The 20,977-nt window shown below is 52.5% G+C and overlaps 1 protein-coding gene and 1 pseudogene across 1 annotated transcript; both read right to left on the reverse strand.

Annotated features, from left to right (window-relative positions):
- Positions 1 to 2,467: 2,467 nt before the first annotated feature.
- Positions 2,468 to 5,125, reverse strand: LOC149363028 (uncharacterized). The gene has a single exon (XM_089568417.1). The coding sequence runs from the start codon at positions 5,123 to 5,125 to the stop codon at positions 2,468 to 2,470; it is 2,658 nt and encodes an 885-aa protein (XP_089424543.1).
- Positions 5,126 to 10,061: 4,936 nt separating this feature from the next.
- LOC149363029 (uncharacterized) lies at positions 10,062 to 11,338 on the reverse strand (annotated as a pseudogene).
- Between the last annotated feature and the right edge of the window lie 9,639 nt (positions 11,339 to 20,977).

Here is a 20,977-nt window from a genome sequence, read left to right on the forward strand (position 1 = left end):
GTAATCAATGTTCAGGAAATAACACAACTAGAATAAATCATCAAGAAAAAACCGACTAATCCAGGCTAGGGCTCAGTTAAAGTATTTCACAAGATCCGTAATTCTTAGCAATTCACAATATCGGATTCGGCTTCTTTTAAGGTTCAGGAACACTCCGAATAACTGCTCTCTCTGCATTTGTCCTTCACTGTAACAAAACACAGCTTAAGAGTTGAAAGGCCGCTTTTGCTGGGTCATGAATACGAAAGTACATGACTGATTGCTTGGGATGGTTTGAGAACCACGACAAGGTAAAATTCAGAGAACACCGCACCAGAGATATGTAAAAACAAGTTGAACCATCACACCCACACGTTTGCGTAGTGTCCATAATTTCTTCTGTTAGACGCACCCACTACAGAGGTGAAGCGTCTAACCTGAGTACATATATAGAGTCGAAAACGCAGACTGTTCAAGTGATCCGTTATTGGGCCTGATGTGCCAATGGAGCTCAATTCCTAATTGTAGGCGGCCCTTTCGCTATTTTGGTACAGCAAATACAAGTTTATCTGAAGCTGATATTTTAGCGTTTTAGAAAATTATAACAATATCCGATAGAAGAATATTCTCAATTTAAACAAAATGAATCTGATAGCGCCCGTCCTATACATAATCCCCATTTAAGGAAGAAAGCGGGGCCACTTGGTGTTTAGAGAGAGAGAACATAGTAGTAGCGCTGGACGAGAGGGCCGAAGGGAGAGAAAACAACACAAACGCTAGACAACACTAGCGCTTGCACTAACCATCTACAATGCGACATCACTCCTCACTGCTCCTAGAGGTCCCGTGCGCAATGAAAACCTTTGGCACTGCTTTCTCAAAGACGAATGATGACGTCACACTCACTCACAGCGCTCCTAGTGTTCTCCGCGAGAAGTGGAATACTTCTGCTCTCTCAACCTACGCAAGGTCTCCGCCGGTGGTGTCCCTGAGACTTTTCAGGCACTGACGACACGATGTAGCCGGGGCAGTCTTCGGCTCTGGTGACGCCGGCTTTCCAGGATCACAGATGCTCACAGCTTAAAATTAAAAAAAAGGCGGTAAACCACCAACTGATTACTACAGATGGCTAGATTACTTCGGCCAAGAACTCACCGTAAACGTGGAAGCTAACCGGCGCCGCGTTAGTTTTCGCGAGTGCCGCCAGCTACCGATCCACACTAGCAGAGCAGCAGTGCCGCCGCTTATAGGCTAATCTCGCGGTCATACTACAGAAGCTCATGGATACCCATGGAGGAAGGAAAGAACTAAGGAGAGGCGCTGACGTCACTTTTTGTGAAGCCGCCTCGCAACCGGAAGTTGGCACGCTTTTCCTCCTCCGTTGTTTCTCTCTCCTTGCTTTCTTCCTTCTCCGCCAAGTTTCGGTATGGTGACTAGAAGCCCTCTAGTCACCCTAGTTTCGGGGCCGGGGTCGCGCGCTGCTCGGGTAGCGCCGTGTCGCTCGAAAGAGAAACTTCTGCAAGTGCAGTGCGTAGTTACATTCGCTGCGTCATCAGAGTGCTTTTGAGGCGGCCGTGACATGGCAGTGAAGTGTCGTAAGCCAGCTTCAGTGTTTCACGCTGCAAGTCGCGTACACGAGTTTCGGTTTCTGAAGTGAGCATTTCAGCAATTCATCTGCTTACGCAAAGCAAAACTTGCAGCCTAGCGTTCACTTCCGCACTTTGTTGAAAAGTAAGCTCCGTCGAAGGAAGTGGGCTGAGACCGTGCAACCTCGGCGTTGTCGAATCTAGTCCGACTTACGTGTGGTGCAATCCTTACGCTCTTGGTGAGAGACAAGCGTGACATCGAACTGAAGTGCAGCATGAATGGTCCCAGTGTGTCATTAAGCGGAGCATTGAGAAGGTTATTAGTAAGAAATCTTTGTGATGACAATGCAGCAGGGAGCATCGCGATGCAAATACTTGCATCATACCTCGTATAACGTCCTCATACCTCGTATAACGTCCTACTTTGCTAGCGCTAGATATTGATTGAGCAGTGGCTTGACTTGACTTGACTTGATTACTTTGGGATATTCTTGGGAGGGGATACTGGTCCCGAAGTATGTTGGCCAGTGGGTGGCATCACTCTTGGGGACCAGGGAAAGGGGTAAGGGGGATGTAGGGAGGGGAGAAGGGAGGGGGGATGGTCCTCGCCGCGACGGGAGCGGTCCGTGTCCTCGCAGGGGGTGGGATTTTGAAGTAGCGCCGCCGCCGCAACAACAGCTCGCGGAGGGGAACCCTCGGTGCACTGGGATAGTGTGGAAACACCGGGATGAGGGGGGGGGAAGCCACGATGCACTGGGATGGTGTGCAAGCATCGGGCAGGGGGGAAGGCAGACTCCAAGATCATGTGGCTGGGAGGAGCCGGAGGTCTAGAAATGTCCAGGTCCGGGGGCTGCAAGTCCAGGAGGCGGCAGGCCTCGGGCTGTACGTCCAGGCTCCTCGGGCTAGAGGAGGATGTCAAGGCCGGTCTCCTTGAGGTAGACTAGCAGGAGCCGGCAGGCGGATAGGAGGTTCCGGGCCGGGAACAGCAGCTGGTCCTCCGTGTCTGCTGGTAGGCCGAGGGCACGGTAGCCTGCAAAGAGACGGCTACGAGGCAGAGCAAAAGTAGGACATGCACCCAACAGGTGACCCAGCGTGCCTGTATCCCCGCACGATGGACAGGCAGGGGAGGAGGCCATTCCAACTACGAACTTGCGTGTCGGCGTCCATGAGCATCCGATCCGAAGTCGCAGCAGGAGGGCACGTTCCCTGCGGGGGACCTTGTCTGGGAGCCGGTAGAAGGGCCTGAACGCAGAGATACGCCTGTCAGGGTGCTTTGTCCTTACCGCCCGCCTCAATAGCTGCCGGGCAAAGTGACGCGGGGCCACTTTGGTGGTCACTGGCGACCCATCGTTGTGGGCCGCCTTGGCGAGGGAGTCAGCGTCCTCGTTGCCCTGGATGCCGGTGTGGCCAGGGACCCAATGAACGGACACCTGGTAGCCAGCATCCTGAAGGGCGTGCAGGTGGGCACGCAGGACACTCGTCAATGTCTGCGAGATGTGGGGCCTGCTCAGGAGCTGGAGGGCAGGCCGGGAGTCACACAGGACAGCGACAGGGCGAGATGGTGTGGTGGACCCGATGAAGTCCGCTGCCAGGTGGAGACCCGCCAGCTCAGCTGCCGTGGAGCTGCCCGGGAAGGAGAGTCTGCAGGACCGGGTCTGCAGCAGTTGGGGCACTGCCAGAGCAGCCGCTGCTTGCCCTGTGGCTGGCAAGACCGAGCCATCGGTGAAAAGGAGGGTGGTCCCTTTGCACTCTTCCAGGAATGCAGCAGTGGTCTGGCGGAGTGCTGCAGCAGGGGAGGGACGCTTGGTCACTCCGTCAAGGCCCAGGGTGAACTGCAGAGGAGGTCGGGTTGGGAGGGGGACGGGGAGAACTGGGAGGCCCTGGGGAGGGCCAAGTGTCTCCACGTAGAGAGCGTGGAGCTTCCCCGTCCTGGAGTTGGCGTTGGCCTGCAGGCGAGCACGGAGGGCCCCGCCATCACGAACGTGGGCGAGCCGCTCCGTGTGGGTCAGGCCCATCTGCAGGAGCAAGAGGTCCAGCGGGAAGACGTCCGCCTCTGCCAGCGTGGCCGGGACCTGCGATCGCGGTGGAACCCCCAGGAAACGGCGGATCCATTTCCTGCGAGAGAGTTCCATGCGATTAAGGCGGGTGCTCCGGAGCGTGACTAGGGGGAGGGCGTAGAGGATGGCTGATGTCGCCGCTGCCTCGAAAAGTCGGATGGCCCAGCTGGGGGTGCAGCCGTTGCCTCGGGCGAGGATGGAAAGGACTGCTCGGCCAACTCGGTCCATGTGGGAGAGGAGGACCTTGTCAGCAGGAATACAGGAGAGCCGGTGGTCGATGGTGAGACCAAGGTACTTTACCTGCGGTTTCCAAGGGAGGTTAGTGCCGTCAATCTTGAGGGTAGCAATCCGAGCCGTGGCTCGTGCTCCCCTCGGATGGATAAAGAAAGCCTCCGATTTCGTGGCTGAGAGAGACAGCCGCTTGGTCGCCAGGAACTGCTGCACCTCGTTGAGGGCACGCTGGAGGGCTTGTCTGGCAGAGGTGATCTGCCTCCTTGGAGCTCGGACCCAGAGGGCGACATCGTCCGCGTATACAGAGCAATGAACTCTATGGCGGCGGTCCCGCTGGATGGAGCGAGGGAGGCCTGCCATGACCAGATTGAAGAGGAAAGGGCTGAGGACAGAACCCTGAGGGACCCCGGTGGTGATGGGGCGAGGACTGCTCAGGGTGCGGCCAACCTGAACCTGCATAGAACGGTTGGACAGGAAGGAGGTTATAAACCGTCGGAGGTTACCTGTCACCCCCAGCTCGTCCAAGGCCATCTCGATGGTGCTGTGGGGCAGACCGTCGAAGGCCGACTGGACGTCCAGGAGGACAAGGATGCCAACGTCTCCTTGGGACTTCGCTTCCTCGAGGGATGACACCACGTCCGCGATGGAGTCTACGGTACAGCGGCGCCTGCGAAAACCTGTCTGGTTCTCAGGGAGGAAGTTGGAGGCCTCAGCGATCCAGGTGAGGCGCTGGAGTGCCACCGACTCCATGCTCTTGCAAGCAGCTGAGGTCAACGAGACAGGTCTGTAGGAGGACAGCTCCCTGGAGGGCTTGCGGGGTTTGAGGATAGGGACCACGATGACCGTGGTCCAACTCTCCGGGAGGATGCCGCTCGACCAGATGTCGTTAAACACGGTCAGCAGGTGGTCCTTTTCCGGGCCATCCAGGTTCCGCATCATCTGCAATGTGAGCCCGTCCGCCCCAGGAGCGCTCTTCGTTTTGGACCGATGGAGTGCCCTGTGGAGCTCGTGTGGGGTGATCGGGTCACTGCAGAGGGAGGTCGCGCCAACAGAACCTGCAACGACAGGAGGACATGGGATTAGACGCTGGGAAGGAGGTCCCAGTGGGGGGCCTGGACCCGGGTGGGCTGCCTTGGTGAGGTGGTCGGCCAGCTGCTCCGCCAGTGCCTGGTAAGACACCCCGCGGGCAATGGCGGCACCAAGGACTGGGTGTCGATTGGCCGCGCCTGGAGCAGGGACCGTAGGAGCCGCCAGGCCGTCGCAGACTGCCATGCCGAGCGGATGGGTTGGCAGACGCCAGCCCAACCCTCTCGAGCACGGCGGTTCGCCTGGCGACGGCAGACAGCATCAATCCGCCGGTAGGCCGTCCAGTCCTCCCGCAGCGACGTGCTCTCCGCCTTCCGCTCGGCTCGTCTTCTGGCAGCTCGGAGGCACAGCAGGCGAATATCGGGGACAGGGGCCTGCACTTGGGTAGAGCAGGACACACTAGCACTTTGTGCACACTTGCACAGCAGGCTCAGGAAATCCTCAGCATGGGTGATGTCCTTTGCAAGATCCCTGAACAAGGGCCACTTAGTGATTTTATGCACTTTTTTCCTCTTACGCCTTACGCCTTCGGGAGGAAGGGTTTAGAAAGATGGGAAAGTGGTCCGAGCCCATGGAGTCCGGAGCTGTATCCTAGGAGTAGTGGCAGGCATCCGACAGCAAGGCCAGGTCGATGATGGACGACCGACCCGGACGGATGAAGGTAGGGGCCCTGGGCTGAAGGACCCTGAGGCTGGGCTGATAGGGGCATCTCAAGGAGTACATGCACCATACCAAAATCTAGATAGTAATTGTTTAGCGAATGTTTTCATGAAGCTTACTCAGTTAAAGAATTGTATAATTGTATTTTGCATAAATCTCCAGGCCGACTCCACAGTAAGTTTTTGTTTTCAAATAAATTCATGTTTGTCTGTCTTCAAATTATTCTGGTTCTTCGTTTAAACCTGAAGAAGAATATCTTGTCAAATTTGCACATGTTGCTATTACATTCCCGATATATTGCTTTCTTCATATATTTGCATGTGTGCTTTGCGTGTTGTGCTGGAGAATGCTTGAAGAACACTCGTACATTCTTTTCAGCTAGCACACGGCATGACTGTGATCATCACAAAGTCAACAAGGGAGGAAAGAGCCTTAAGGTTCTTGGGAATGCCAATGTTTCGACAGGACTACTCGTCTTAGTGTGGGCAAAGACAAGTCCTCTTGTCTAAATGCTGGTAAGAACCCTGAGGCTACAGCCTCCCTTGTTCACTTTGTGTTTTCAAGAAACTCTTTTAATCTATGTACAGTTGTGTAAGCTGATATAATTAGTGAATATTCTTTTTTCCTGGAGTTCGTGCCCTGAAGCTGTGTTGCAGCTATAAGAGATGCTACACTGAACGCCTGTCACCGATTGATGTCGCCCACCTGGGGTCTCTAACAATGTCACTCAGCACATGAACATTTTTGCTTTTTGTCGCTTGTGAAATGTGAATGCTAAAGCTGAGATAACAATTGCAACTCATGCTAAGCAGCTGAATGCTGTAGCCTCTGCACCACTACAGCCAGGGAAGAAGCATTTTCCTTTCGTTAACAGTCTTGTGCAGCATTTCGAGCAATTAAGTTGAATATAACCAGACACGTGCACTTTATTGCTTTGCTCATGTCTGAAAACTTTCGCATATTTTATCACAGTGCTAATTCGTTCCCTTTCCCTGTATACATGGGCTTGGTTTCTGTCTTTTGCTTTAGTAGCAGGGCATCCTGTGTTTGTAGGTGGCAGCAAGATTTATTTTGTCAAAGTGGAGGATGTGCCTCCACCCCTTATTTTCATGTAGAGTAATGAATTCATGTACACAACGTTTGAGACATTTTTTTTCTGCACATATTTTCACTCTGCACTATCATTTGGTTTAGTAAGATGACTGTACACTGCATATTTAGCTTTAGTCCTTATTTATGGCCTCTCTGCACCAAAAATACGCAGTGCGGAGTTCTAAACTGCGTTAGCAGCACGGCATCCTGTGTTTGCAGATGGTAGCAAGTTTTTTTATTCAAATAATGCGATGTCGGCAGGCCACTCTTATGAACACTTTGCTGCCAGAACAGAATATCGAAAGATGACGGCCAGCAATCGACATTCATACTTGGATATTTTACCCCTAAAATTTGTTTCACTTTCAGGATGGGGTACCAGTGTTTATAGTGACATACTGATATCATAGCAACAAACTCCATATGCGTCCAATGGCTCCTTATGTTGGTCGAGAGAGCCTTAATAAATGTATTTGTCCAATAGGAATTTGTGATCTTAATTCATTTCTTTGACAGTTGAAGATAATAAACAACCATTGCATTGAAAGGCAAAAACTTTCCCTATTATGTTGGCCACACTCATTAGACTATAGCCAGGAGAAAATAGGCGGCCATGCTTGGAACTAGGGGAAAAATAAGCTACATTGGATGTGCACTGCATATTATAAATACGCATGAATCGAATAGCCCATATGTACGCTACGCAGCGCTATCCCAAGACGTCCCTTGTTACAGAAGACTTCAAATAGTGCTGTGTTCTGCAATGGTTCCATGTGCACATAATGCACAGAGATTTTATGCAAATAAGTTCACTTGATGAGCTGGAAAGTCTTCGAGTTAGATTTTCATTACGATCTTCTTTTAAATGTGCTGCAGAAGACGCAAATATCAAAAGAAATTCTGTTGCAGTTTGACTGTAGGACTCAGCGCAAATTTTAAATGTCTATATATGGTTTAGCAAACGCATGAGTTGCTTACTGATTGTTTTCATACCTTCACTTGGGAGCAAATCTATCCATGTCAACCAAAACTTCCGCACCAATAGGATACCGGCACTGCAAAAGACGCTATGTGTTACTTTTTACTAAATCAGACGTGACGCTCGTCGGTAGTGTAAAATGTCGACGCACAAATCGGCCGCAAAAGATCAGCTAGTATGAAATGCGCCGTTGTGATCCGATGCCAGCGCATGACGAACAGGGACCCCGCCGACACTACGTTGTTCAAGCGCTTCGTAAAAGAAGGTACCTCAAAACGGCGCCGTTCGCCGAAACACTCCTACACCTCCCCTCCCACAAACAGGCACCTAGACGCAGACCAGTGCGCAGGTGTGGTTAACATTTTTCGACGCCAGGCCGAGAAAGACGATATTGCGCGCAGCTTAGCGCAGCGCACTGTCCTCCTCGGGGCTACCGTACGCACGCCGTGTGGTCTTTGAAACGCAGCTCAGCATCGCCGAGAGAGGCTTCATGTCTCTGTGCTGTTTGGCAGGGTGCAAAAGTTCGCTGATCGAAATAATCAACGCTTCTTCGCGTGTCGAAGCGCGGTTCCGGAGTACCACCTTTTCGCGAGATTCATTTAAATGCATCGATCGCTCCGCGTAAAAGTTTTACAAACAAAATATCAAATGAGCGGTTATTCGCCGCATCTGTAAACAATCCCAGATGCGTGCGTAACGTGCCGACGCTGGGCATGTAGACTTCAACACGCAAGGCCGAACACGCAAGGCTGAACACACCATGCCGAAAGCCCATCCACCACCACCGACAAAAACTCGGACACTCGGGCCCATAGCAACAACGCCGCCGTACGCCGTTGCTAGAGGCCCGTGTTTCCATAGCAACCATGACAACGTTGCTAGTGGTCCGACTTTTTCAGCCTAATTTTTGACGTCAATTCCGCTACATTTTCGTCAATGCATTTGAAATACGAAGGCCCTCTCCTGCATGTGGATACCACTCATGCAGTATATGTGTTTTTTCGAGTGCATTGAAAGCACGCTTCCTAGACATTTTTCGTACGGAATCTTGTGCTACTGAGGAGAGCGAAGAGATGAAACTGCAGTGTTCTTAAGGAATGGAAAACGTCATAACAGAAGAAATCTGCGTGGATTGGTACGAACTTTTACTTCTTTTCACTTAAGTTCAGGACATGCGCCACGCGCTACCACGACTCCGTACTGTTGATCGGTAACTACAAAAACTGCTTAGTCGAATGAAAACGAAGACGGAAGGTGCCCTGCACACGATGTTGGGAGTGCAACGACTTTGTTTTGGAGTCTCGCCAGCATGCGCAAGTAAATCTCTGGCTTTCGGCAGCGAGCCAACGCAAGTGCGATTATCCGTGCTTCTCCTTGCTAATCACTAACGAATGAACGAAACCAGAGAAACTGAAACAAACATCTATACCCGGACGGGATAAACCTAATGTGTAGTGTGCTTCTATACGAAGGTGATAAAGATTCATTAAGGAATTTTATTTCCATAAGACCGTTCTGCAACGGGAAGCCTAGCGGCTACAACGGCTGTCAAAATATGCTTCAGTACACAGTACCTTCTGCTCAAGGCCTTCTGAGACCAAGGACATTGATAGGAACAACTTCGCGCTCTGCATCAGCTTTGCGCGTATAGTTCGAGTTACTCTGACGCGTAGGCACCTCCTCGTGCTCCTAGTGTTGCGCCGTACATGAGCAAGAGACTACTTAAACCGTAAGCATCGGCCAGCACAGCGGTTCTCAGCGTTTTAACTCGTAGCGGGCATTGCTCGAATAAGCTGTGGATAAGCTGCCAGATCACACAAGTCTGCACAGCAAGTACCGCGCTTATTAACTTTCCATGAAGGTATTTTCGCGTCTCCTTTCCCTCTTTTCCTGCTTACTTTCTTCATTCCTGCTTCCCTTTTACAAAACAGCATATTTAGAAGCATGGCGTAAAGTACACTTTCTTAGTGCATTCTATGTGCATGATTCATAGTCTCTTGTAGCTGTGAACTGGCTTCTGAAGCAAAATGAAGAGTAGGAAAATGGTTCAGGGCATCGTACTATGCTTCGTCTTCACGGGAATTACTAGCTTGGGGCTGCTAGAAGCGGGGGAGCGATCGGCTATCGACCTGGCGGAGGGCGCTACGATTGAGGTTATGAGGCATCTTCGGCGCATCAGGGGTGAGTTAACGTTTGGAACAGAAATTTTTCAGAAATGTTTCGGGACATTTCCTAGTTCTTATTTCAGCATATCTGATTATTGTTCGTTCCTTTTTATCGGAAGTCGCGTCTGTAAGCTTTATTCGCCCGCGTGTGTGGAATGTGTGTGCTGTTGTGCGTGTTCGAAGTCTTCCAACACGTGACTGCGAGGTCCGCCGAAGGGCAACGGCCTCATTCTGCAGCCACGTGTGTGGGACAGACTTCGCGAGAAGCTGCGATAGTGTCGCGCACCACCAGCTTCTTGAAGAGGCGCAAGTAGCTATTGCTACAAAGACGCCTCATCATTTTGTCGTTGTTGGGGTCCCAAGAGCCGAGCGCTCCAACAACGACTGCCTCGATGCTGACCCGCTGGAATTTTCGCAGCAGGTACTGGCGAACGGGCTCGTACTTGACGACTTTATTCTCCCGTGCCGCATGGAAAGCAGTTTTGCGATTGTCAAAGGGGGAAGTGACGTCAATGACAATCGCCGACTCTCCTCGCGCCAGAACTAGGTCCGGCTTGAGGTTAGTCGTTCCCACAGGTTGGTTCTCGTGGGTGACGGTGAATCGCTTCTTCGCGGCCATCTTCAGCCGGTTCACGATTTTGTTGTGCCGGGTCTGTTAGGCGGCGCTCTGACGCATGCAGTGGCAGAGAAAGGGGGGGGGGGGGTTTCCTGGCCGTGTCCGCATACTCTGCACTGCTGGTCTCCTGCACGCACGCACGGCCTGGCCCCGTTCAGTGGCAGCAGGTTCAGCCTCGCCCTGTGGATGAAACGCCAGTCACAGAAACGGGTAGCGTCCCGAACGCATGAAGTGAGAGCTGCTCGGATCAGCGGCGACGCACTCCACCACTTTCCCTGGCTGGGTTTTTGTTGGAGAGTGTGATTTCGTGCGCTCGTCGCGATCGATCGCAGCTTCTTCACAACCTTCGTTCGGTGCTTCGGCGCCAAAGTTACGTCGGCGCAGGTGATGTAGGGGGCACCGTCGCGCATCTCCCACGTAACCTCGAGTCGCCGGGATGCCTTGCGCGCCTCCGTCCATACGGACTTCAGCTGCGTGGCTCGCGCCCTGAAGTCGCCCTCTGTCTCCCCGCTGAGGTAGGCTGCGACGTCCGCCTCGGTCACTTGTCGTCCTAGTCTTTTGGTCGTGACCTCGGTGACTGCTCGCTTCGCCAGGTCTCGAACCTCTGCGTCGTGAGAAGAGAGTAATTAAAAGGCGCTGTCGATGCGGCAGATATCGCTGAGCTCTGCTGCGAGGGGGATTTCCGCCGCGCCCGCTGCTGCGCTGCCGTAGATGTACTCGTTAGCCGCACTCACTGGAAGATAGAGAGTGCGTTTAATGAGTGGTCGCAGGGCTTCGTCGAGGCGCTCCCACTCTGCCTTCCCCAACAGCCCGCACCGCATGGAGAAGTTGAGCGCTGGGTACACAAATGTTTTAACAGCGTCCAACCTCTGCCACGGGGCGAGCATTGAGGTCAGCAGGCGGGTGCCTACGCCGATGGCCTGGTCGATTGTCGCCGTGTTCGGGAACACGCTGAAGCCGACGGGGCGCCCTAGAAAAGATTGGGATTCAAAGTCATTAATAGTCGGGATGTCGGTGCCGTCGATATTGAAGGCGGTCAGTCTCGTTCCCACGGGGGTCTTGCCGGAGAGGTGAAGCGTCTTGCACTTCGCAGGGTTGAGTTTTAGGCCCAACCTGGAAGAGAGCGCTGCCACTTTGTCGACTCGCGCTTGAAGGTCTTCCGGGTTGTCGGCGAGTGGGTTGAGGTCGTCCGCGTAGGCCAGAATGTTGTGCTGCTGCTCGTCTCCTTGTACTTCCCGCAGCACTGGGTTGATGACTAGGTTGAAGAGGAGCCCGCTGAGGGGGCAGCCCTGACGGATTCCGGCGGAGATGTCGATGGGCTGTTCTTGGAGCGCAAGCCCATCTGCTTTCCTGCCGTGGCCCCCGCATGTCCCTGTGTTGGCCGAAGCGAGGCTGCGGAAGACGGACGTGTGGCGGGCACCTGGCCAGCGGACCCTTTGTTACCACTGCGGTGAGGCTGGCCATATCTTGTGGTGGTGCCCTTATCGCCGAGCTGAAATTCGTGGATTTCATCCGCGACTCCCCTGTCCGCTCAATGGCGAACGGCGCCGCGAAATTGAGGAGCACCTGTCAACGCGCCGGGATCACACTGATTTCTCTCGTCCTGACTACCGCCCACCGCCCACCGACCTCTACCCGCTATCGTTCGCCGAGGCCCCTTCCTTCGATAAGCCGTTTTAGCCGCTCACCAAGACCTCGCCGGAGAAACTAGACCCAGCGGCCTGCGGAGGTAAGGCCGCTGACGAGCGAACAGCCGAACATCCTCCATCGCGTTCACGACCAGAATACGGCTATCAAACGAGGGCACGTGACGATCACAATGGATGTGCAGCTTCGGACTTACCGGTCGATATCGACGATTTAGCGGTTACGGCGTTGGTTGATACGGGAGCGGACTATTAGGTTATGAGCAAAGAGCTAGCACAGGAACTCGGGAAAGTTTTAACCGCGTGGACCGGGCCCCAGATTCGTACAGCTGGTGGGAACCTAATCACCCCTGTTGGCCGGTGTACAGAGAGAGTTACAATCGAGGGATTTTTTTCCGTTCGTGACTTTGTTGTCCGACCTCACTGTTCGCGCGATGTCATTCTCGGCCTGGATTTTTTACAAGCTAACGGCGCCGTTATCAGTTTAAAAGAGCCGCGCGTGACGTTTTCGCCGACGCAAGCAATTGAAAGAGCCGACCCAGACGACTCCAGGATGCCCGCCCTGCGATTGGTGCTGATGACTTGACGGTGCCTCCGCGGTGCAGCATGATGGCTGGCCCCCGTGAAAAGTGACTCGCCCGATGATCGAGATGTTATGGCAGAAAGAAACGTCAGCCTTCTACTCGAGAAAGGCATCTGCGCTGCAAGAGGGCTTGTTCGCTTACGGGATCGCTCCGCGACACTCTTGCACACCAACTTCGGAACCGAGTTCCAGCCCATTGCGAAAAGAACGGCCGTAGCATACGTTACCGACTTCGTTGAGCCCGCTGAAATATGTGCTCTAGAGATACCGTCGCCGGACGGACACGATTCAGCAGCCGTTCTGTCTACCGTGGACATTAATCACGGCTTGTCCGCGGGTCAGAAGCAGCGCTTGTTAGAGCTCCTTCACGATTTCGCAGAGTGCTTCACCACGACATCAAAGGTAGGGCGCACCCCGGTAGCCAAACAACGCATCATCGTCAACGAGGAGACAAGCCCTATATCCCAACACCCGCACAGACTGCCGCAGATGGAACGGGAGGCTGTACGATCCCAAGTGGAACAAATGCTTGCAGACGACGTAGTCCAGCCGTTCACGAGCCCCTGGGCTTCGCCTGTGGTACTGGTGAAGAAAAAAGATAACACCTTGCGATTCTGCTTCGATTATCGGAAGTGAAATCGTGTCACGAAACGTGACGTTTACCCCCTTCCACATATCGATGACGCCTTGGATCGACTGCGTGATGCTAAATATTTTTCTTCACTCCACCTTAAGAATGGTTACTGGCAGATCGAAGCGGACGAAAGGGGACAGAGAGAAGACAGCCTTCGTGACACCTGACGGCCTTTATGAATTCAAAGTGCTACCCTTTTGGACTCTTTTCTGCGCCAGCAACCTTCCAACGAATGATGGACACCGTTCTTTCGGGGCTGAAATGGCAGACATGCCTAGTGTACCTTGATGATGTTGTCATTTTTGCTCCTAGCTTCGAGGAACACCTCAACCGGCTGCGAATGGTGCTACAAGCACTCCGTTCGGCACAGTTGACGATAAAACCACAAAATTGCCACTTCGGTTTCCAAGAGCTCAGATTTCTTGGTCACGTGATAAGCGCTGACGGAGTCCGTCCTGACCCGGCGAAGACTGCCGCTGTGGCACAGTTCCCGCACCCAACCGACAAAAAGTCCGTTCGTAGGTTTCTGGGCCTCTGTGCCTACTACAGACGTTTCGTTGAAAACTTTTCCACAATTGCCGAGCCCCTTACAATGCTTACTAGAGACAATGTCTCTTTTGTGTGGCACGAGGATCAGGAAGCTGCCTTCAACGAGCTACGCAGCCGCCTGCAAACTGTCCCAATACTCGCCCATTTTGATGAACGAGCTGCCACTGAAGTTCATACTGACGCCAGCAATGTTGGCCTCGGCGCTATTCTCGTTCAGTGGCAGGACGGCAACGAGAAACAGCGTACGCCAGCCGCTCCCTCTCGAAAGCAGAGGCAACCTACTCTACCACAGAGAAGGAATGCCTTGCGGTAGTGTGGGCGATTAGCAAGTTCCGACCATATCTCTACGGTCGCCCGTTTCGAGCTGTAAGTGACCATCATTCATTATGCTGGCTAGCCAACCTCAAATACCCTTCGGGACAGCTTGCGACATGGAGCCTTCGGCTCCAGGAATACGGATTTTCGTTCGAGGTTTCGGTTCCTACATTATCCGAGATGACGTACTTTACAAGAGGAACGTCGCGCATAACAGGGAAACGTTTCGTCTGGTTGTGCCATCCGAACTCCGTCCAGAAATCTTGCACGCCTGCCACGACGAGCCATCGGCTGGCCATTTGGGTGTTACCCGGACGTTTGCCCGGATTCGTGCGAAGTATTACTGACCAAAGCTGCTCTCATCAATCCAGGAATATGTGAGGAACTGCCGTGACTCCCAGCGACGAAAGACACCACCAGTTAAACCTGCAGGGCTTCTCCAGCCCATCCCACCGCCTACTCCCTTTCCAACAAGTGGGCATGGACTTGCTGGGCCCATTCCCATTGTCCTCCTCTGGGAACAAATGGATTGTTGTGGTGACGGACTACTTAACGCGATACGCCGAGACACCGGCGCTTCCCCACGCTAGTGCTGCAGAAGTGGCTCAGTTTTTTATGACGTCCATCGTCTTGCGTCACGGTGCACCATCAGTCGTCATCACGGACCGTGGAACCGCCTTTACGGCGGCATTAATGCGATCTCTCTTCGAACTCACCCACACCAGCCACAGCAAGACAACAGCCTATCATCCACAAACCAACGGTTCGACTTGAAGCCTCAACCGGACGCTTGCAGATATGCTAGCTATGTATGTCCATGTTGAGCATCGCACGTGGGACGAAGTTCTTCCTTATGCAACCTTCGCCTACAATACGGCAGAACAGGAGATTACCCATCTTACACCTTTCCAGTTGGTCTACGGACAGCGTGTGACTACCATGCTTGATGCTATGTTACCCGCTGGTGATAACGACGCATACATCGGCACCTATGCAGACGTTGACACATTCGTCCAGCGGGCTGAAGAAGCCGCCAACTCGCAAGGTGCCGGATTCGACATCAACAACAACTCGACGCCGGTCGCTACAACCTCTGACACCGATACGTTCGGTACGAGCCCTGGCGATTCTGTGTGGGTATGGACGCCTGTGCGCCGCCGCGGACTCTCCGAAAAGCTACTCCGACGCTACTTCGGTCCGTACGAGGTGGTTCGTCGTGTCAGTGACGTCACTTACGAAGTTGTCCCGCGGGACACGACCTCCTTGCCACGTCGGCGACATCCGACCGAGACTGTCCACGTGGTGCGCATGAAGCCCTACCGTGACAGGCTGCAACCCACCGTTTTATCAGCTTAACAGCTCTCCGTGTTCTCTGTCCTCCGCCCTCTATACCGAAAATACCCTTGCCCTGCGTGTTCGTTCCCGGCGGCGGGCCGCCGCTTTGATGGAGGGGGTAATGGCGCGTGCTCATGGGAGCGCGCCGACGATGAAGCCGAAGTGCGCGTGTGTCGGTGGACGAAGACGAAGTGTGTGTGTGGTTCGGTCAGCGAGTGAGTCGGCCATCTTGTGAGTTCTCTGCTGTGCGCTGAACTTTGCTGAAACTGTGAGCTGTGCCAGTCCTGTCTTCGTTACAATATTAGCCTTACATCGTGGTGGAGCAGCGCAAAGGACGGGACTCAAGAAACAAGGAGGGACGTACACAGGCGCTGCAGAAGGCTGGGGTCAGAATGGAGACAGTTAACAGAGCCCGATGAACAAGATATGAAGTTCAGAAGAGCAAGTTGCTGGGCTAGTTGGTACTGTTGCATCGTGGTGGAGCAGCGCAAACGACGGAGACAAGAACCAACGGGACATAAGTAGCGCCTGTGTACGTCCGTCCTTGTTTCGTGTGTCCCGTCCTTTGCGCTGCTCCACCACGATGCAACAGTACCAACTAGCCCAGCAACTTGCCCTTCTTATTAGCCTTAGAACTATGTTAACTACAATTTCCTAAAATAACAAGACTGATACTACATGTATATTGTATATTAGGGAGGAAATCTTTAAGATTCAATACTATACAATAATGCCAAATTATATTTGTCTGATACAAAAGTAACAAAAATATAGCAAAAGCAAATTGTCACAATCAAACGGAAGAAAACAGGTATTAAAAATTCTGGAAGGCACGAAAATAATCCATGCTTCATAAAATAAAGCGTGACACATTCAATGCTCGTCGTTATCCACACTGAGTTACGATGAAATCATTAATGCCTCAGAGAAAGACGCTACTTTCTGCTTTAAAGAATCACTTTTCTTTTCTAAATATTTTTAGAGAAACATGCTTACAAGTAGGAGCACTACTGAATAATACAAACTTCCAACTTATTAATATATAAAAAAACAGGTGAACGTGGAAATGTAATACATATGAATAATTTGAAAATTAGGAAACTTACTGACCATTAATGTGAAAGCTCGAAAGGCGTGTTAATAAGATGAAAAATAATACAAAACGAATACGTTTGTTATTTGGCCAATTTTAAATTCACGAAATTAGTATTAGAAATGTACAAATTTTCGAAAATTGTCTAATGTCCTGCGGCGAGCGAATATTGACGATTATCACTCGAAAATCGAATTTGAAAGTGTCAAGAAAAAAGTACAAATCGTCCTGTTTGCTTTCATCTCTGCCGTTCATGGCACAGACCGGTCAATTTCTCGACGATGATTAGCATCGACATGATGCGGAATTCTTTCAGTGGGCTTCCCGACATACCACTCTCGATGAAACGAAGACAGCCGATTCCAAGCTTCGAACGATCATAAAGCGAAAGCACGCGGTTTCTTGTGTCATCCTCTCATAACGTTCCTCCTGCTTAAGGGCCATACCCATGGCAACTGTCCTTTTCTTGTTCTACAATGTGGTCCGCCGGTGGGTGGGAAAGGCCGCCGGAAGAAGCAATTCTATTGACTTCCTAGGCGCTCGGCGCGCTATCCACGCCGACATGGAGCATCACTGCCGGCTCAACTCCATGCGGAACTGAGGGAAGCAGCGGCAACGGCTAGTTCAGCGGCCCCTGTAGTGGCGGCCAGAGACCAGGACCGTGCGAGCAAGTGACTGCGTGTCCAACAAGCGAGCGACGCGCATTACCATGCGGAGGACATCGACCACGCATCCTTCATGGTTGTGTCCGAGAGGAAAAACCGGTGCTGGCGTTCCTGTATTCATAAGGCCCATCGAAGTCGACTGCTTACGGAAAGCCTACCCCAATATCGTGACTTCGGCGGTTGTAGCGTCGGCTTAAAGGGACCCTGAAATAGTTTCTACAATCATATTTTATTGCAACTACTCTGTAGAGGTGGTCTCTGCGAGTATTCTAGTCCAATTCAGAAAGCTGCGCGTGGAACCAATAATTTACAAACAATTTTTGTAACTCACAGCCGGTTAGGGCGACACCTCACTGCGCGTTTTTAGCCGCCCCTGCCATGTGACGTATACTGGGCAGCCTTGGCCATGGACTCGGCGACCCTTATCAATGGCTCTGCCCACTGACGTCACGCGCAATTTTTGCAATAATTCATTTGAAACTAAGCACTGATCCTCCTTGAAATACTATTTTATTCATTGCTTATTATTTTTTTAGACACACGTATACAGAGGTAAGAATCCAGCGAATTTCTTGAAAGTAACGTAGTACTTGGTTTGGTTTGGTTTTATGGGGTTTAACGTCCCAAAGCGACTAAGGCCATGAGAGACGCCGTAGTGAAGGGCTCCGGAAATTTCGACCACCTGGGTTCTTTAACGTGCACTGACATCGCACAGTGCACGGGCCTCTAGAATTTCTCCTCCAAAGAAACTCTAGCCGCCGCGGCCGGGATCGAACCCGCGTCTTTTGGGTCAGCAGCCGAGCACCATAGCCACTGAGCCACCGCGGCGGCTAACGTAGTTCTTCTGGTGGAGAAGGAAATCCGTCTGCTCACTAAAGCACATGTTCTTGCCAAATCTTTGCGCCCGCCTTCGCGAGTTTCCTAGCCTGCGCCTACGAGTTGCTGCTCTCGTCACTGTCGTCGTCCTTTGGGTCTCGGTATGGCATGTACTCGAAGCCCATCTCAGACGTAGCTGCACGCAGTCGCGCTTCTAGCTCCGGATCCATGCCGTTCGAGCAGCAAGCAGGGGACCCGTGTGCGAAAACTTGGCCGGCGCGCCGCACCGATCGTCGCTTGCGAACTGCCGCCCCACAGCAAGCAGGAACACACGGAGCGGCAAGCATCGCTGCGCCGCTCTACCCAAGTTTCGCCCACAGGAGGTGTCGCACTTCGCCACCGTGCAACAGTGCCTGAGCGCTGCTTGGGATGATGTACAAATATCACAAGAAAAGAAAAGAACGCCTTGCTGTCAGAAAGACTGCCAGCTGTACTCGAGCAGAGACAAAGCATGCCGGCTTATGTTGGGAGCTTTCGGCAACGGCACCGCTCGCGGGCTCTCCGAGCGACGAGCTCTGCTGCTGCCTGGCAGCCGTGGTCGTCGCTAAGATTATAGCTTGTTTCGCGTCGAAGCCGCAGCGGCCAGCGCCTCAGAAGTCGTCTGCGCTATAATAAAAGACCTGCTCTACACATCGCTTTACTGCCAGCATCATCATCTCACAATAAAATAATAGTACGGTCAATTTCCGTGGCGTTTTCAGCAGCGGAGCTAGCGGGCGCCAGGCGAGCCATACCCCAACGTCAGGCCAGCGGCAGCTGCAAGGCGGTTGTGGCAAGAAATTTGCTCGTATCACAGTTTTCGACATGACATATTTCGATATGACCCTAAAAAATGACATATTTTTCACATTTCTTGTCCCAGGGTTTATTATTTAGGTCAAGAACACTCTTTAGCTCATTTTTTATGACGCCGGCAGACGTGATCCAGGCTGGTCGGCCGGCCGGCATGCTCAATGTACTTGACGTTCGCACAAGGAAATGCAAAAAACAGCCATTCTACCAGAGATGATGAAGCTTCCTAGATTCGAGCAACTACAACAGGCCTGTTCCAAAGTGGATCTTTCGGCAACGACACCGCTGCGGCAACGCCGGGAGACGAACTGCGCGCTGGTCGCAGGCTGCCCTAGTCGTCGCTAGGCCTAACTGGTTTCGCATCGAAGCCGCGGCTGACAGTGCTTCGGAAGTCGCCTGCGCTGTAATAAAAGGCCTACTCTGCACATCGCTTTACTGCGAACTCGTCCCATAAAAGAAGATATGTTCGATTTCCACGACGCCTTCAGCAACGGAGCTAGCAGGCGGGAGGCGCAGCGCACAATGCAGCAGCAGCAGCATCAAAACGGCTATGGGATGAAATTTGCTTGCATCGCAGTAATCACTTTTACATGCAACTCGGTATTGGCCAACGATCGTCAGAAATGGTGCATTTTTGACATGCATTTATCCCAGGGCTTGCTATGAACGTGAACAAACAATACTAGAGCGTTTTTCAGTCTCCAGTGGCCAGCATCACGGCTGGCAGGCCTGCCCGGCGTGGCTCGGCCTCGAGCGCCCTGAGGAGCGCGCTGTACGTCATCACGACGCTGCCGCTCTCCGCGCTGGCTTTGGCTCCCGCTTCCCGTCGTTGCGTTTGCCGCGCGCGGCTCATAGTTGACATCTAGAAAGTTGGACGCAGGCGACGAGCTGCGATCGGACGTTGCGACGCCGTTCGCAACGGCGCGCTGCAGTGAATGTCTGCGACCACCGGAAGTAAACAAGCCGAGCGCCATGCTTGACGTATTCATGGGCGGAGCATCGCCCCGTCTTTTCTTTTTTTTTTCGGCGCAAGCACCACGTGTATGAGTGGAGGGTAGTAGGTGTGGGAGAGGAGGAACATCATTTTTAATCGGCGATATCTTCGGTATTGATGAAGTTCGTTTAACTATTTTTGCGGTGCGGTGACAAGTGATGGAATACCGATCTCTCGTGCGCTTTTGCTAACCTTGACAAAGAGCTTTTTAGGGTTCCTTTAACAGGAAGTTCTCAGCCATCGCCTTAGCAACGACGGGAGCTTGATGTTTACAGCATAGACACTCCCCGCTGCCAACCACCCTCTCACAGTATCTAAGCTAGCTGCAGTAGCTGTAGAGGTCTGAGGTTCATACTCTTACAGGGCCAGTTAGTCATCTGCTCAAAGGTAGATCTGAAGGAGTACCTACGTGATGTGTTCTCAGCAAAGAGGCTAACCACGTACAATCCTGAGGACGGTGGCAATGGTCAAAGAGGCGCTCTGTGGGTCTGTTATTTTCGAATTAGCTAAAGATGCACCGCTGCCCAAACTATATACGCTTGGGTGCAGAATTTTCCCGCAACTGAATACGTCGGAGCAGTAACGCAATGCTGCAAATGCCAGAGGCACGGCCGCATATAATGAGACATGTTACCCTCCCCGTGCGCTGCAAAGTGTGCTGGCACACATTCCCACAAAGAGTGCGCCTTCAGAGCGCAACCTAAATGCGCAAACTGCGCTGGACGAAACCCTGCTCCACATGGAGGGTGTTCGAAAAAAAAAGCTGCTGCACTGGCTCGCACGGTGCAGCAAGCACAAGGGCACCACCTAAGCGCCCTATTCCATCATCTAACGCTGACGTGGTTTACATGAACACGTCACATCTCTCCCAAAATCAGTCAACGCAACATGGAAAAACAGCTGACAACATACACGCAGCTGATGTCAAAAAGAAGAACGGGAAACACGTTGCTTCTCTTCCATGAAAGCTGCCGCAACACCGCGCACAAGAGTGACAAACAGCCTCCCTCGCTCTTAGTCTAAGGCGCCGCAACCCGGCAGTGC

This window comes from Amblyomma mixtum, chromosome 2 (genome assembly GCF_055824585.1).
Source record: "Amblyomma mixtum isolate Tamu chromosome 2, ASM5582458v1, whole genome shotgun sequence".
NCBI lineage: Eukaryota > Metazoa > Arthropoda > Arachnida > Ixodida > Ixodidae > Amblyomma > Amblyomma mixtum.

What these genes read in the sequence shown, in the direction of transcription:
- LOC149363028 (XM_089568417.1), bottom strand. Translation starts at nt 5,125, where the DNA reads ATGGCAGTCTGCGACGGCCTGGCGGCTCCTACGGTCCCTGCTCCAGGC.